This window comes from Acipenser ruthenus, chromosome 7 (assembly GCF_902713425.1).
Source record: "Acipenser ruthenus chromosome 7, fAciRut3.2 maternal haplotype, whole genome shotgun sequence".
In the NCBI taxonomy this organism is placed as follows: domain Eukaryota; kingdom Metazoa; phylum Chordata; class Actinopteri; order Acipenseriformes; family Acipenseridae; genus Acipenser; species Acipenser ruthenus.
This window is the reverse complement of record NC_081195.1, coordinates 21,320,605-21,334,891: the sequence shown is the minus strand read 5'-3', so window position 1 is coordinate 21,334,891 and position 14,287 is coordinate 21,320,605. Positions and strand designations below refer to the sequence as shown.

Here is a 14,287-nt window from a genome sequence, read left to right as displayed (position 1 = left end):
GGAATATTTCACACACGCACAGATGGCCAAGTTATACAATGGCATGCTTTCAGATTATTCAGGAATGAAAACCGTTATGTGTATATATGTTTAACATTTACTACATTCGGTTTAATGGTATTTGAGGAGATGATAGTCCGTATTGTCTTGTTCACCACCATGGCTGCATTACGCCGTTCACTGCAGTTGTGGCTTGTGTTGCAATGCTTCAGATGTCCATTTTCTTTTAAATTGCGTTTGTTTTATTTTTTTAAAGATCAATTCACATAGGTTTAAGATTTTAAAAACATTTTTGGGTTCTCTTTGTAGTTCGTTTTAATGGTGGGAGTTTGCTAAATGCATGGCATCTGCTTTCTACCCGGTTGTTTTGTATCTTAATATATATAATTTGATTTTGTCCTATTTACAGTTTTAGGATGTGTATCATCTCTCTTAGTTCTAAGGGTTCCCACCAACGAAACGTGCCAATAATGATCCAATAACACAAGTCAAAGAGAGTGTTAAAACTGTTGTAAGGTAGCAAGTTCTGTGCTCTACTAGTGTAACTGCGTGTTGTCAGGACAAAGCAGTGGTTTTTGAGGTTTGAAAGTGTTACAGGCAGGGGTGCTGGGGGTGCGGCAGCATGGCTCCATCACAGGGGTTACAGTTTTGTTAAATGGCTTTCAGTACCCCCACTTTAAAAATTGTTCCAGTGCCACTGGTCGCAGTAATAATCACTGTGTCTTCCAGTACATGGAAAATGCTAATGATCCAGCATAGAAAACCCGTAGGGACTAGTTTTAAAATATAAGGCCTTGTTTTGGCATGTTGCGACAATTGTGTGTGTGTTGTTGCTGCTGCACATGAGCATACATACATACCGGATACGGACAGAGCCTTACGTTTAATTTATAGAGGGCAGTTTACAACTCGCGTAGCAAACATTTACAGACACCATAAGCAGTAGGTTGTCGTTGATTTTTGAACTTATGTTTATTGTAGAAATAAATATAGCTATTTATAGCTGTTGTACTGTTTGTACAGCAGCTATATCAGGACTTGTACAATATTTTTCAAACATTACTGGACAGGCATTTTATATTGCACATGCTAAGGAATGTCAATTGCATCCCCTTTGGTTTGCTGTGTATAGCTTTTGATAATTGATCTGTAGCTAGGTTGTTTAGCTAAAATATTAAGTTTAATTCTTATGAGAGGAAAGGACTTTTTTGTCATGTGGCTTTATAATTCCTACATAAAATGCAGGGGATGCTTCATAACTCATTTGAGGAAGATGTGTAAAATATAGGATATAAGGATAGTTGGCGTAAGAGGAATGGACATATCTTGCACTACACTAGCAACATACTGATAACCTGAAATAACCAGGCCGCCACACACCAGACATGATAAGATTTAATTGGGCGACGAAAAGGCGACTTTGAAGCGACATGACCATACACACGAGAAGCGACACAGTGGCAGGTTTGAAAACTGCCAGATATATACAGCGTTAAAAATTGCTATTGACAAAACTATGATCAAAACTGGTACATATTCGTCAACATGATGTGGAAATTGAGTGTCTTCTCTGACGGTATTTCAACATATATGGCAATAAATCATACATACTTGGAATATCCAGTTCCTTAAATGAACTCCCATATATTATATTTAATCTCTGTATGTTTGTAATTGCAATGAACTTCGTTGTAAAGCTCTGGGTATTTCTCCACAGCAAATATGATATATATTTTTTTCCGCCTTTTTTTTTTTTTTTAGTTGAAGGGCAACACATCGTAAAAAAACAATCCTATTTAATTCACGCCGCTCCAGTGCCGCTCCCGCGTCGCCTGTGGTGTGAAAGATACTTATCAAAAGTATAGGTTCTATTCATTTTGTCGCATCGCTGCACAGTTTTGCTCGCCGCATCGGGTAGGTGCCTTAAGATTATCTGTACTCTACCATGTACCACGGGGCAACACTACTGTTATGCTTAGCTGTGCAGGTTGATCGTGCAGGAAACTCTTGAGGTTACTTGAAATCCCCTGTCACTTTTCAGCTGCCTTAATCATGCAAAGAAAGTTTGAAACCATTATCGTTTGCATTCTTCTTTACTCTTAACATGCAGTATAGTAGCTTTATTACGTTACTTTGTCCTATCTTTGGAGGTGGGGTAGAAGTAGGTGTTATATAGCACTCTAAATCAGTAATTACTGCTGGTCATTGGACAAACTGGATTCTTTAGCTGTGTGTTGTCTAACCACTACCCACAATAGAGCTTTACATTTAAAGTGAGGTTACATTTAGAGGATTTCATTTTTAATAGGTAGCTTTAGCAAAGTATTTTCTGCAAGAAAACACTACACATTCCTGCAAACTGGGAAGCAAATGGTATGTTAAATGTGAAATAAATATTAACACTGTTTAAAATAATTCCTGTTTCACCACATCCTTGCAATTTTAATGATTATTTCTGCCCTGTTTTTTTCTTTGATTTGCAGCTATGTAGGTAACCTGTCCAGAGACGTGACAGAAGTCTTAATCCTTCAGTTGTTTAGTCAGATTGGACCATGCAAGAGCTGTAAAATGATTACAGAGGTAAGAATTGCTCAATCTGTACACGATTACTGTACACATTGGTTGTGTCTGTTGGTTTGTTCGTCATAATAGAAGTTTATTTTGCTCTTTAGCTAGATATAATTTGATTGCATGTAACAATCGTAGTGAGGCAGAGCAACTAGACCAAGAAATAAATGTCTATTTGTAATTCGGGGCCTGAGTGGCAGGGCTCAAATTTGCGAGCTGTGGGTCGCCAGTGGCGACCAAAATTAGTCTCTGCGATCATTTTTTAATATGCGTTCGCCATCGGCGACTGTGGGAGTGGGCAGGTCAGGTACGAAATAAAACCTGGTTTCGCTGATAGTTTTTTCCCTCCCTGATTTTATGAAGCACTAGTTTTGTTGTTAATAAATACAAACATTTACCTCAATATTCGATGCGTGGTTTGGTAGCCAGTTGTTCAGTATCCCAGCGGCGCCGTAAACAACTCAATAGGTTTGCGGCGAGTCAAGTGACTTCCACATAGCAACTGGTAACCGCTGAAAACAAACCGTTGTCAAGCTGTGTAACATCCGACCGATGGACATGGCAAATTATGCTGACAACCTGTGTGACCCCAAAAAATAATATACAAACTAAAATGAGGTGTTGTAGGTTTAAAGCAATGCCCATGACTTAGAAAGCCAAAAAAAATCGAATTGCTTTAATGTATGAAATCTTACAATATTAGTCATACAGTAAACTAATCACACATCTATATATGTTGGGTTAATTTTACTGGAGCAACGTGGGTAAAGTACACTGCCTTGCTCAAGGCAGTGTCCCACCAGAGATTGTTATTGTTCATTTGTTGTAAAGCTTTTAATTTGTAATGCTCTTTACTGTGTGCCCTGTCTGTGGCTGTCCATCTTCGGCACCGCACCCTGAGAGGGCTGGCTAGCGATTAGGTTAGCTCTGCCCCCCTTGTTACCGTTAAGTGCTTTATCTTATTTTTTTTTATTTGGGTATGTACCAGTTAAATTAGGAACCTGGGTGATTTCGTATGGTTTCACGGACCCTGATTATCACTAATCTTGGACTACCTAATGTTAATGTAGGTAAACTAGTATGTACGTAAAAAGGCATTGAGTAAATTTTAATGCATAATGCTCTTATTACTAAAATTAATCTTTACACTACTAACATGTTACATTATTGTGCTTATTATTTATTTATTTATTTATTTATTTATTTTTATTTTTTTAAATTTAGTCGTCGCCAATTATTTTTACCCCGGTTTTCACCCCAATTTAGCATGCCCAATTATTATCTCTATCCCCGGCTCACCGCTCGCAACCCCCCCGCCGACTCAGGAAACGGAGGCTGAAACACGCGTCCTCCGAAACGTGCTCCTTCCAAGCCGTCATTTTTCGCACTGCAGATCCACAGCAATGCTACCAGACCTATAGTGCCGGAGGACAACACAGATCTGGCGGCTCCGCTGCAGAGCCACAGGCGCCCTATCGGCCACAGGGGTCGCTGATGCGCGGTGAGCCGTGGATTCCCCTGCCGACCTAAGCCCTCCCTACCCGGGCAGCGCTCAGCCAATTGTTCGCCGCCCCCTAGGAACTCTCGGTCACGGTCAGCTGTGACATAGCCTGGATTCGAACCAGCGATCTCCAGGCTATAGGGCACATCCTGCGAGGAGCGCCTTTACTGGATGCGCCACTCGGGAGCCCCTGTGCTTATTATTTTTAAGTGTAAGTTATGATTGTGTATTGTAATTTATACTGTAAGTATAACTATGTTCACCATGAATAAAATGGGAAGCTATAAAAAAGGCCAACAAGATGCTTGGATATATTGTGAGAAGTGTTGAATTTAAATCAAGGGAAGTAATGTTAAAACTTTACAATGCATTAGTAAGACCTCACCTAGAATATTGTGTTCAGTTCTGGTCACTTCGTTACAAAAAGGATATTGCTGCTCTAGAAAGAGTGCAAAGAAGACCAACCAGAATTATCCTGGGTTTAAAAGGCATGTTGTATGCAGAGAGGCTAAAAATTGAACCTATTCAGTCTTGAACAAAGAAGACTACGCTGTGATCTGATTCAAGCATTCAAAATCCTAAAAGGTATAGACAATGTCGACCCAGGGGACTTTTTTGACCTGAAAAAAGAAACAAGAAACAAGGACCAGGGGTCACAAATGGAGATTAGATAAAGGCATTCAGAACAGAAAATAGGAGGCACTTTTTTACACAGAGAATTGTGAGGGTCTGGAAGCAACTCCCCAGTAATGTTGTTGAAGCTGACACCGCAGGATCTTTCAAGAAGCTGCTTGATGAGAGTCTGGGATCAATAAGCTACTAACAACCAAACGAGCAAGATGGGCTGAATAGCCTCCTCTCGTTTGTAAACTGTCGTATGTTCTTATGTAAGTTTGCTTGGCTTGGAAAATTGGCAGGTGGCGGTATAACGGGTACAGATTGCACTGTTTTTATAGATAGACATCTATTCAAAAAGAATAGCTGGCAGTAAGTGAGGCTGGCATTATAAAGGAGGGGGGGGGGCAATATAACGCGTGAGCAATGTACTGTATTTTAATATTATGGGTGTTTGCTACAGATTGGAAATGTAAAATTGTGCAGATGAATGAAATGGTTAATTTTCAAACATTTTGAAAATTTTAAACCTAAAAATGTAGTTCATATGGGTAGAAAGATTACTTGCTGATAAATAAGAAATTGATTTGGAATGTATAAGAAAGGAAGGGGCTTTTTAGTGTAGCCAAAATAATAAAAGCTCTCATACGGTATTTACAACAATTCATAGCTGACTGTGTTCATTTCCCTTGAAAATATTATAGTTAAAAATCTTAACTTGGTGTGCGTTGGCTTTGTCAGTGAATAGGTAGAGGTGTAAATGTCAATTAATAGTAGTGTAAAAGGAGCTAATGACTTGGTATGTTTTTGGTACAAGCTTAAAGAACTCTTCTCAAGGCATCCTTTTTCTACACTTATGCTTAACCTTTTTTAGGGACACTGGTTCATGCAAATTAGTCACATCACTTAATATAGTGATACTGTGAATAGGATGATTGGCCCTCAATGGGTTAAGCTTTCAAAGCAAAGCCTGGGAACAAAGGAGGGGTATTCAGTAGAGCTGTGCATTAGCAGGGTCTTGACAATGTGATATACTGGTACTTGATTCTTGTCTAAACGCAATGTGACTTTTAGCAATAATTTAGGGTAAGTCCTTGTTGCAAAAAATATATATATATATATATATCCAGTAAGGCCACGCTGTTAATTTTAAACAGGCAGGTTGAATTGCCGTTTTGCCTTCCATCATTAAATTAACTGATGATCAACAATAACCTGCCTCCGCTAAGCTCTCCGGTTTGCTTCTGGCAGGCTTGGCAAAAAAAATCCTTTACACAGTGATGAGTGATGAGATGAGTGAAAAGTTGGTGTGAGGCAGTACTTGCTAATAGATTTTATTCTCGGATTTCAATGTAGACGCTTTTTTTGTGTGCAGTCTCACATTACATTTTTTATCTGTATCGATTATCAGAAATATCATGGTTGACCATGCGAATCAAGGAAGCATCATACCTAGTATTCAGAGGACCCAACTTCGACCTGATTTAACTTAACTCCAGAGTGGATTGCCCTACATAAATCAGAAATCTTGCTGAACTTCTACAATGTCAAAGGAGGCTTTATCTATAGCTAGCTATTCTTTTGAGCTTGTTGTATAGTTATCTGCTTGCTTTAACACAGTCTTACAAAACGTGGCTGCATTTCATCATTTACAAGCTATAATGCTTTTAAAGCATTACAGCAAGCTTAGAACACAATTCAGAACTGCACAGTGATTCTGCAATAAAAGAAGGGTGAGTGATTGGCTGACTGACTGCATGTTATTGCTGGGATGAACACAGGATTTTTATGTTTGGGTATTTGCGCCTAATTTAAATATTAGTTTGAATATATGTTCGTTTTCAAAATGTAGTAAACCATTATATTGCTCTGAACGCAGGCAGACAGCATAGCAACAGGGGCAGGGCGTGAATTTCAGGATAGCGGGAATAGCAGGGATATTTTAAGACACCATGCTACTGTATTTTTCACCCAATTTAGAATGCCTGAAATGCTACAGCAGTCTCTAAAGAAGTGGGTGTCAGTGACAAAAGCACTATGAGCCGCATTCTGAGTAGTTCTGATTTAAAATAAAAAAAATAAAAAAAAGTAGTGCTGGATTTTCTAAGTGCCGCGAGACTTCATTCTCTCGTACGTGATTCTCGGCCGCTATCTTTAAGCATTATAGAAACTTAGTACAATGCAGTGTAAACAATGTTTGCTTTAACTCTTAACTCAGCCCCATTCATTTTAGGGAGCCAGCGCACCGAAGGTTACGCACATATTACTCGGGCATCGTAAAAGCCACCTACCGGGTTCATAGCTTGTTTAAAAGACTCAGGGCTTTCCAATGACATATTCAGCGGTACTCCTAGCCGGAACTATGACTGTCTGAAGTTAAGCCTCTCATTATGTGACAGAGTTCACAGCTTAGGTTTCGTTTTGAGGCTGTTGCTCCATCATTGAAGCAGCTAGACTGAAAGGGCGGTATCATTGGAAAGCTTAGAAGTTCAGCTCAGCTCAGCTCACTGCTGTGTTGATCCTGTGGCTTTTTTTCTATATTTAAATCTCACATATAACACAGAGCTCTTTCTCATTTGCCATTTTTAAACTGTCGTGTGTGACCCATAAAATATTTTCTGCTTTCAGTGAGTAAAATATTTATTTCCCCAGTGGCTAACAACTCCACAAATTTAGGAAATATTTGCTTATAATTGAACCCAGTGCAGACACATGCCTCATAATCGATTAGTAATCACACCCTACCTGAAAGATGACAGATATTTAACTGGAAATATCTATAGGCTAAGAGTGTTTGGAGAAGAAATACTGCAAAATCAAGGTGGTTATCGTGCATGTATGGATGGACGAACGGACAGACAGACACGATCAGCGTGTAAGGATTCACACTTGCAGAACGTGTACAGCGTGTCGGATTTAATCATGTGATTTAATCATTTGAGGTTTAACTGCAGTGTTTGCCATTTTAAATCTCTGAACCGTGCGTAACTGTTTCTGCAAATGCATTTTGTAAGCTGTTTATCATACAAAATATATTAATATGCATTAGGATTGAAGCCACACTGCTTTAAAATGGCCCTTGAGTTTTCTTCGCTCTTGTTTCTTGTCCACCTTGGCTGTTTTGCACTTATGTGAAATAGGTTTGATTTGCATAATGTGAAAATGAGTTTCAAAACAAGAGGCCTTTTGTGTTCAAAGCTTAATCAATAACTTCAGCACAAATATAGAAGCGTAAGGGGAATTTACAGAGTAAACTATAATAACGATTCCATTTGTATGTATGTTACTTCACTATAATAACTGAGATCTACAACTCCTAACTATCTACTGCCTCAGATAGTAGCATGCATTACTGTCTGGCTCAGTGATTCAGTGGCCAGTATGTTTTCAAGGGAGGATGAAGGCCATGTTAAAGAGAAATCTAGTAAACCATCACAAAATAGTCTATGTTGGTGTAAAATTTAACAGGATTGTTAAGACTTCAGTATGTTTGCAGTAATGACTAAGAATAGCTGTATGTTGAAATGTTACATGTTGAGCTCAATATTGTGCAATAATATACTCTCCTGGCTTTTTTTTCTCAGCAACCAGATAGCAGAAGGGTCAACGCTTCTGTTGGATTTTCTGTTTTGCAGCAAACAAGCAATGATCCCTATTGCTTTGTGGAGTTCTACGAACACAGGGATGCTGCTGCTGCACTGGCAGCAATGAATGGCAGAAAGATAATGGGAAAGGTAAACACTTCTCATTCATTTTGCATTTCTTGCATTAAAGGCTTGGTTTACTGTTTAGCGCTAAGTGAAGATACTGAAGATCCCTCAAGCAGTGGAAGAACTGGTCTGGTCTGTGTTGAAATCAGTCTCCTGCGAGTGTATTTCCAAGGAGAGTGAACATGTGCTTAAGCACATGACTGGGGCCATTAAGGAAGTAGAGGGAGCATGGTGGAATAAAATAGATTCCATTTTCTTTCTCTGTGTCATTATTGACTCAGGTTTTCACAGCACCTCACAGCAGGTATAGACAATGTTGACCCAGAGGACTTTTTTGACCTGAATAAAGAAACAAGGGGTCACAAATGGAGATTAGATAAAGGGGCATTCAGAACAGAAGATAGGAGGCACTTTTTTACACAGAGAATTGTGAGGGTCTGGAACCAACTCCCCAGTAATGTTGTTGAAGCTGACACCCTGGGATCCTTCAAGAAGCTGCTTGATGAGATTCTGGGATCAATAAGCTACTAACAACCAAACGAGCGAGATGGGCTGAATGGCCTCCTCTCGTTTGTAAACTTTCTTATGTTCTTATCTCCTTGTACTGGGATCTGCTATTTCACAAAGTCTGGTATTGTGTGTTCAGTTTTAGCCAATTACCCTTTATTCTAATTTGAGGCACATGACTGTCTTGCATATTTTTTTTTATATAGCACTTGGAAGGAGAATAACTTGATCACACATGTGGTGTAATTGTTAGCCAGTGATTTTTGTTAAAATATTGCTCCGGTCACATAGAAACTGTATCTATAATCCTGAGATTTATTGTTTTTGTTGACTTGAATTAAGTTTTATTTACTATGGCTGAGGAGTTCACTATCAATTATCTCATTACCTCTCGGGCACAATCTGCACAAGTTTTTTTAATTACTACTGGCAGAGGACGAGCTGCCGACCTTGCCTCTGCCAGAACACATTTAAATAAAAATAACAAAAACATACGGCTTCGCAGTCATATTCATAAATAAATAAATCATAATAGTAGTAGTAGTCGTAATAATAATAATACTACAACAAAACAAATACAAAAAACTGCACAGGTGTGGAGGGGTACCCAGTTATAAAATAAACAATACAAAAACATATTTTATGGCAGGGCTTTTCCCCGCACCCTTTTCATGTGCAGGGCTTCTGTCCTGCTGCCCTGCTACACAGCTCAGTATCCGTAGATTTAATTTGGGAGGCCAGTTTCATATTTTCAGTGTTTGGGGGTTGGGTGAGGGTCGTTTTGGTGGAGTTTTAACCATTTAATAGAGAAATGTAAAGTACTGCATGCAGGCAATAATAATAACATAAATGTCTTCATCTAGACAATGTGGGGAAGCTATAAAAAAGGCCAACAAGATGCTCGGATATATTGTGAGAAGTGTTGAATTTAAATCAAGGGAAGTAATGTTAAAATTTTACAATGCATTAGTAAGACCGCATCTAGAATATTGTGTTCAGTTCTGGTCACCTCGTTACAAAAAGGATATTGCTGCTCTAGAAAGAGTGCAAAGAAGAGCAACCAGAATTATCCCGGGTTTAAAAGGCATGTTGTATGCAGACAGGCTAAAATAATTGAATCTATTCAGTCTTGAACAAAGAAGACTATGCGGTGATCTGATTTGAAGCATTCAAAATCCTAAAAGGTATTGATAATGTCGACCCAGGGGACTTTTTTGACCTGAAAAAAGAAACAAGGACACAAGGGTCACAAATGGAGATTAGATAAAGGGGCATTCAGAACAGAAAATAGGCACTTTTTTACACAGAGAATTGAGGGTCTGGAACCAACTCCCCAGTAATGTTGTTGAAGCTGACACCCTGGGATCCTTCAAGTGTCACTTTTTTAAAATGTGTTTTTTTTTTATAGGAAGTCAAGGTAAATTGGGCAACAACTCCAAGTAGCCAGAAGAAAGACACATCCAGTAAGTTTCACTTTCTGTTTCTCAAAGTAAAAGAAAATTAGGGGTTTAGAGGAACTGAATGACAGTGTTGACATTTATCATCCTGTATCGAGCCACTCCTTTTAAAATCAAATATGAAATAGATGTGTTTATTGCAAGAGGTTATGTTGTGAATGCAAGATGTTTTGTAGACCCATCTTTCAAAATGGAAGAGGAGCAAGGAACCAAAGTAGGTTTGATATAGCCTTAGTGTATGTGTGTTGCAGTGTGGTTAGTATTAACAAGTACCATAATGCTGATGTTTGTTATTACTTAAAAGCCTATATAACTTAAAGTACTTAAAATGCAATTCAGAAAACAGGATATGGGAGATCCTTTGGTATCTTTGTTTGACAGTAATTTGTCATTTTTTAAATGTTAATGTAAGAAAAGCAATATTTAAGTTTACTATTGCAAAATATTGTATTTTTCATATATATATTTTTGTGTTAAATTCCATTCAGTTCACCTGTAGTCCTTTGTTTTATACATCCTTTTGGGTATGAAGTGTATTTAATCTATTTCTTTTTTTTGTTTTATGTCTCCTTTCAGTTGTTGCTCATTTTAATTCTATTGTTTCATTTTTTTATACGACTCTCTTCCTGTACCTTTCCCTGTTCTCTCTTTTTGTAAGTTCCTCTTTCTGTAAGAAAGATATTTAAATTTATTCTATGTCATATAATTTTTTTCTTCTTGTTTGGAAGCTGGACTTGGATAATTCTTGTGTTTTTGTTTTTGTAATAGTTTCATTAGGGAAAATTTGTTTTGTGGGCTTGATGTAGAACATACTAAGAACTTTACGAAGATGTAGGAATTGTTGAAGAACACTGGCAAAACAACATAGCCTAAACTACTCCTGTCCCATATCTAGCAATCCTGAGCATAACTGACTTTATCAGTGTCTGTTTTACTGTTCTACAATATAAAGGCTCTGTTTTTCATAATGCTGTGCTAAAATATTTTAGTCAGATCACTCTAGGTTCTTCGATCTATGGCTAGTTCTGCGGCAGAGATTTTTCCATCTATAGTCCTGTGAGAATTATGAAAATGAAATCTTAAGTTGTAGCACAGAGCCTTCAGTGTGATATAGTCCAATTTACTATAATAATTTTCTCTTTCAGGCTCCAATGACTATGTACCCAGGTATAATCTATTGACCAGATTAAGGGGGTCTGACATTTATTAATGTTTAGATTGTGAAATATTAACATTGTAAAAAGCCACCTATTTCAAGTTTAACAGGTTTGTTAAGTCTGCTAAACTGGCTGCACAGTAAGTTCAATTTGTTCCTGCAATAATGTAATTTCTCATAAGGTTTCATTTGAATACTATAGATACACTTGTACAGTTGGCTATACATTTCACCTCTGCTTGTTAAGTGTTGTCTGTTGTGATGTCCTGTCCTCTTCCTAGCAATGATGTCACTATGTGAAGCTTTGAAAATGTTTCCTGTAAATGGAAGCTGTGTTATTGTGAAACAACCTTCTTTCAGACTAAGACTATATGGTGACATGTTTATCTGTGTGCTGTGCTGATATACTGTTCTGTTAAGTTTCCCTTTTTGTACATGCAAATCCAATTGATGGGCTATTATTCCATGCAGGTGAATTATAATGACCAGATGAATCTTTATTCTGAATGTGAATGTTGATAGTAATACATAGTTTTATTTATTGATTACCTTTTAAACCTCACTTTCATCCTTTATTTTGCCTGTTTCAGATCACTTCCATGTCTTTGTGGGAGATTTGAGCCCGGAGATTACTACAGAAGATATCAAAGCTGCTTTTGCTCCGTTTGGTAAAATCTCGTAAGTGTATAATTTTAAAAGCACTAATCTTCTATGATGTCAAACACTGTTTTTACAGAATGGTAACTAATTAAAATGCAATATTATTTCCAATGTTTTTTTTTTTTTTTTTAGACAAAGATATGCATTGAAGGACAAAAGAGTTGATGTTTGTCTTATGATGTTATATAGTCACTTATCATCCTTAACCTTTTTATACAGAATGAATTATCTTTGTTTGGTTTTTACATTCAACCATACACCCTATATATGATAGTCAGTTTTCTTTTCCCCTCAAAGTCCTGCTTTTGCTTTAATTTGATCAACTATACGGATGTAGTAGTATATATCCAAATGTGGTGGTGCAGATCCGTTCAGACCAGACAAGTTAAAGAAGTAAAAACAACAAAATCGCAACTGTATCTCCACCAATGCTTTTAAGTTCAAATGGACTCGTCCAAGAAACCATTCACCTATGTGTTATATTTATCTGGCTACCAGAATGACCAACCATTAGTGTAAACTGGCTAATCAAATCCAGAATAATGATGAGCTTCGACTTGAGCTTTTGTTATGGTTTATAATTTGACCACAAAAATACAATTTAAAGTAGTACAAGAGAAATGTAGAACCTACATAGTTAGAAAATGCTTGCAGTCACATGAACACAAATGGATAGTGTTCATTTTCTGTACATTGTGAAGATCAAGAGTTTTGTTTGTCAGTGTAGCCTTGACACTTGTGCATTGCCCCGAAGCAATGTGGGAATATTGTTGTAGAGAATAAGAATAACAAGCGTATTAGTCATTTGCTCTGTACTGACTTCTAGCATGTCATCTCAACTCTGTTTCAAAAGCACTGGCTTAATTTAAATTTAAGTATTATTACCCATCTCAGGACTTTAATAGAATCATTTAAACAGAACTAAAGGCTTTGTCTGTTGAAGGGACTTTACATTTTAGGATGGGCAAACTCAGGCTGTAAGTAAAATAACCTTCAAAATGTTTTACTAGGTGGGATGGACCTTTTGACAGAGTAATTTGTAATTAAGTTATTGTTAAGCCTATTGTTTTAAAAGCTGCATCTAAGGATATAGCTACTCAGTATCATCATTTTTTCCAGCAACAGATATTTTAGAAAGACAGTTTTATATATGAAACACCCTGAAATGCATATAGTCTCTTTTGAAGCACATGATTGATAGGAAAAGATTAGAATATCTGAGACACAGAGTGTGCGTACAAACTTAATCTACCATCTCCCATGTTTACCTTTCTACTCACCCTCCCCTTTTATTTCTTTTCAATGGACCACAATTGCTTTTTGATTCATTATTTTTGTTTTGAATTTGATTATGGTAAGTAGTTTTCAATGTGAAAAAAAACATGTAATGTAGAAAGCAAGCAAGTAAGAAACCTTTAGCTTTTCGTAGTTCTGAGTCGCAACTAAAAGTATTGGCATTCTGGTTATTTTACAGAATTGCTCATAATGGACAGGATCTTGAAGGCTAACTGCAAGGAACTGTGCACACTGGAAACTCAGTTGTAGATTTTTTTTTTTCTCATTTCTATTTTCTTATATTTATAAAATATATATTTAAATATTTTTACATCTTAACATTTTTATATTCAGTGCAGTTTTTTCAAAGTATTTCCAATCATTTTTGTTTAACGTTTTACTAAAGCTTATCTGTGTAAATTTGTTGTTTCGTACTGGTGTGGTTATTGGTATTGTTAGTTTTTTATTCTCCTTTCTTAAATTTCTGAATGTCAATTTTTCGAAATTTACAGCTGCCCAAACTCCATAATGATGGTAAAGAATTGACCAGGAAAAATAAAGAAATCTGTTAACAGGCGATGTATGCCTTTTAATTCCTATTTTTTTCTCTTTTCTCAATTTTAATGTATTTTCTTATTTGTATCGGTAGACAGAACACCAATAGCTGAATTTATATGAATGCATGGTAAACAGAGTAAGAAATATTGATTTACTTCATAAAAACCTTGACCATAGTCAGTAGAATATTAGATGGTAGACTATTAAGTGATAAAAACACCATATGTGGTAAAGATCTAAGTTACTGTTAAGTGTATTTTTTATTAGAATGACTAGTTGA

General features: G+C 37.0%; 1 protein-coding gene across 3 annotated transcripts in view; it reads left to right on the top strand.

Moving 5' to 3' along the window:
- Nucleotides 1-14,287, top strand: part of LOC117415578 (nucleolysin TIAR) — a 32,099-nt gene that overhangs the window by 516 nt on the left and 17,296 nt on the right. For all 3 annotated transcript variants that reach the window (XM_059026584.1, XM_034026113.3, XM_034026114.3), the window contains 4 exons: nucleotides 2,484-2,580; nucleotides 8,269-8,418; nucleotides 10,310-10,364; nucleotides 12,105-12,192. In XM_059026584.1, the coding sequence (XP_058882567.1) occupies nucleotides 2,484-2,580; nucleotides 8,269-8,418; nucleotides 10,310-10,364; nucleotides 12,105-12,192 (390 nt within the window). The remainder of the gene's footprint in view (nucleotides 1-2,483; nucleotides 2,581-8,268; nucleotides 8,419-10,309; nucleotides 10,365-12,104; nucleotides 12,193-14,287) is intronic.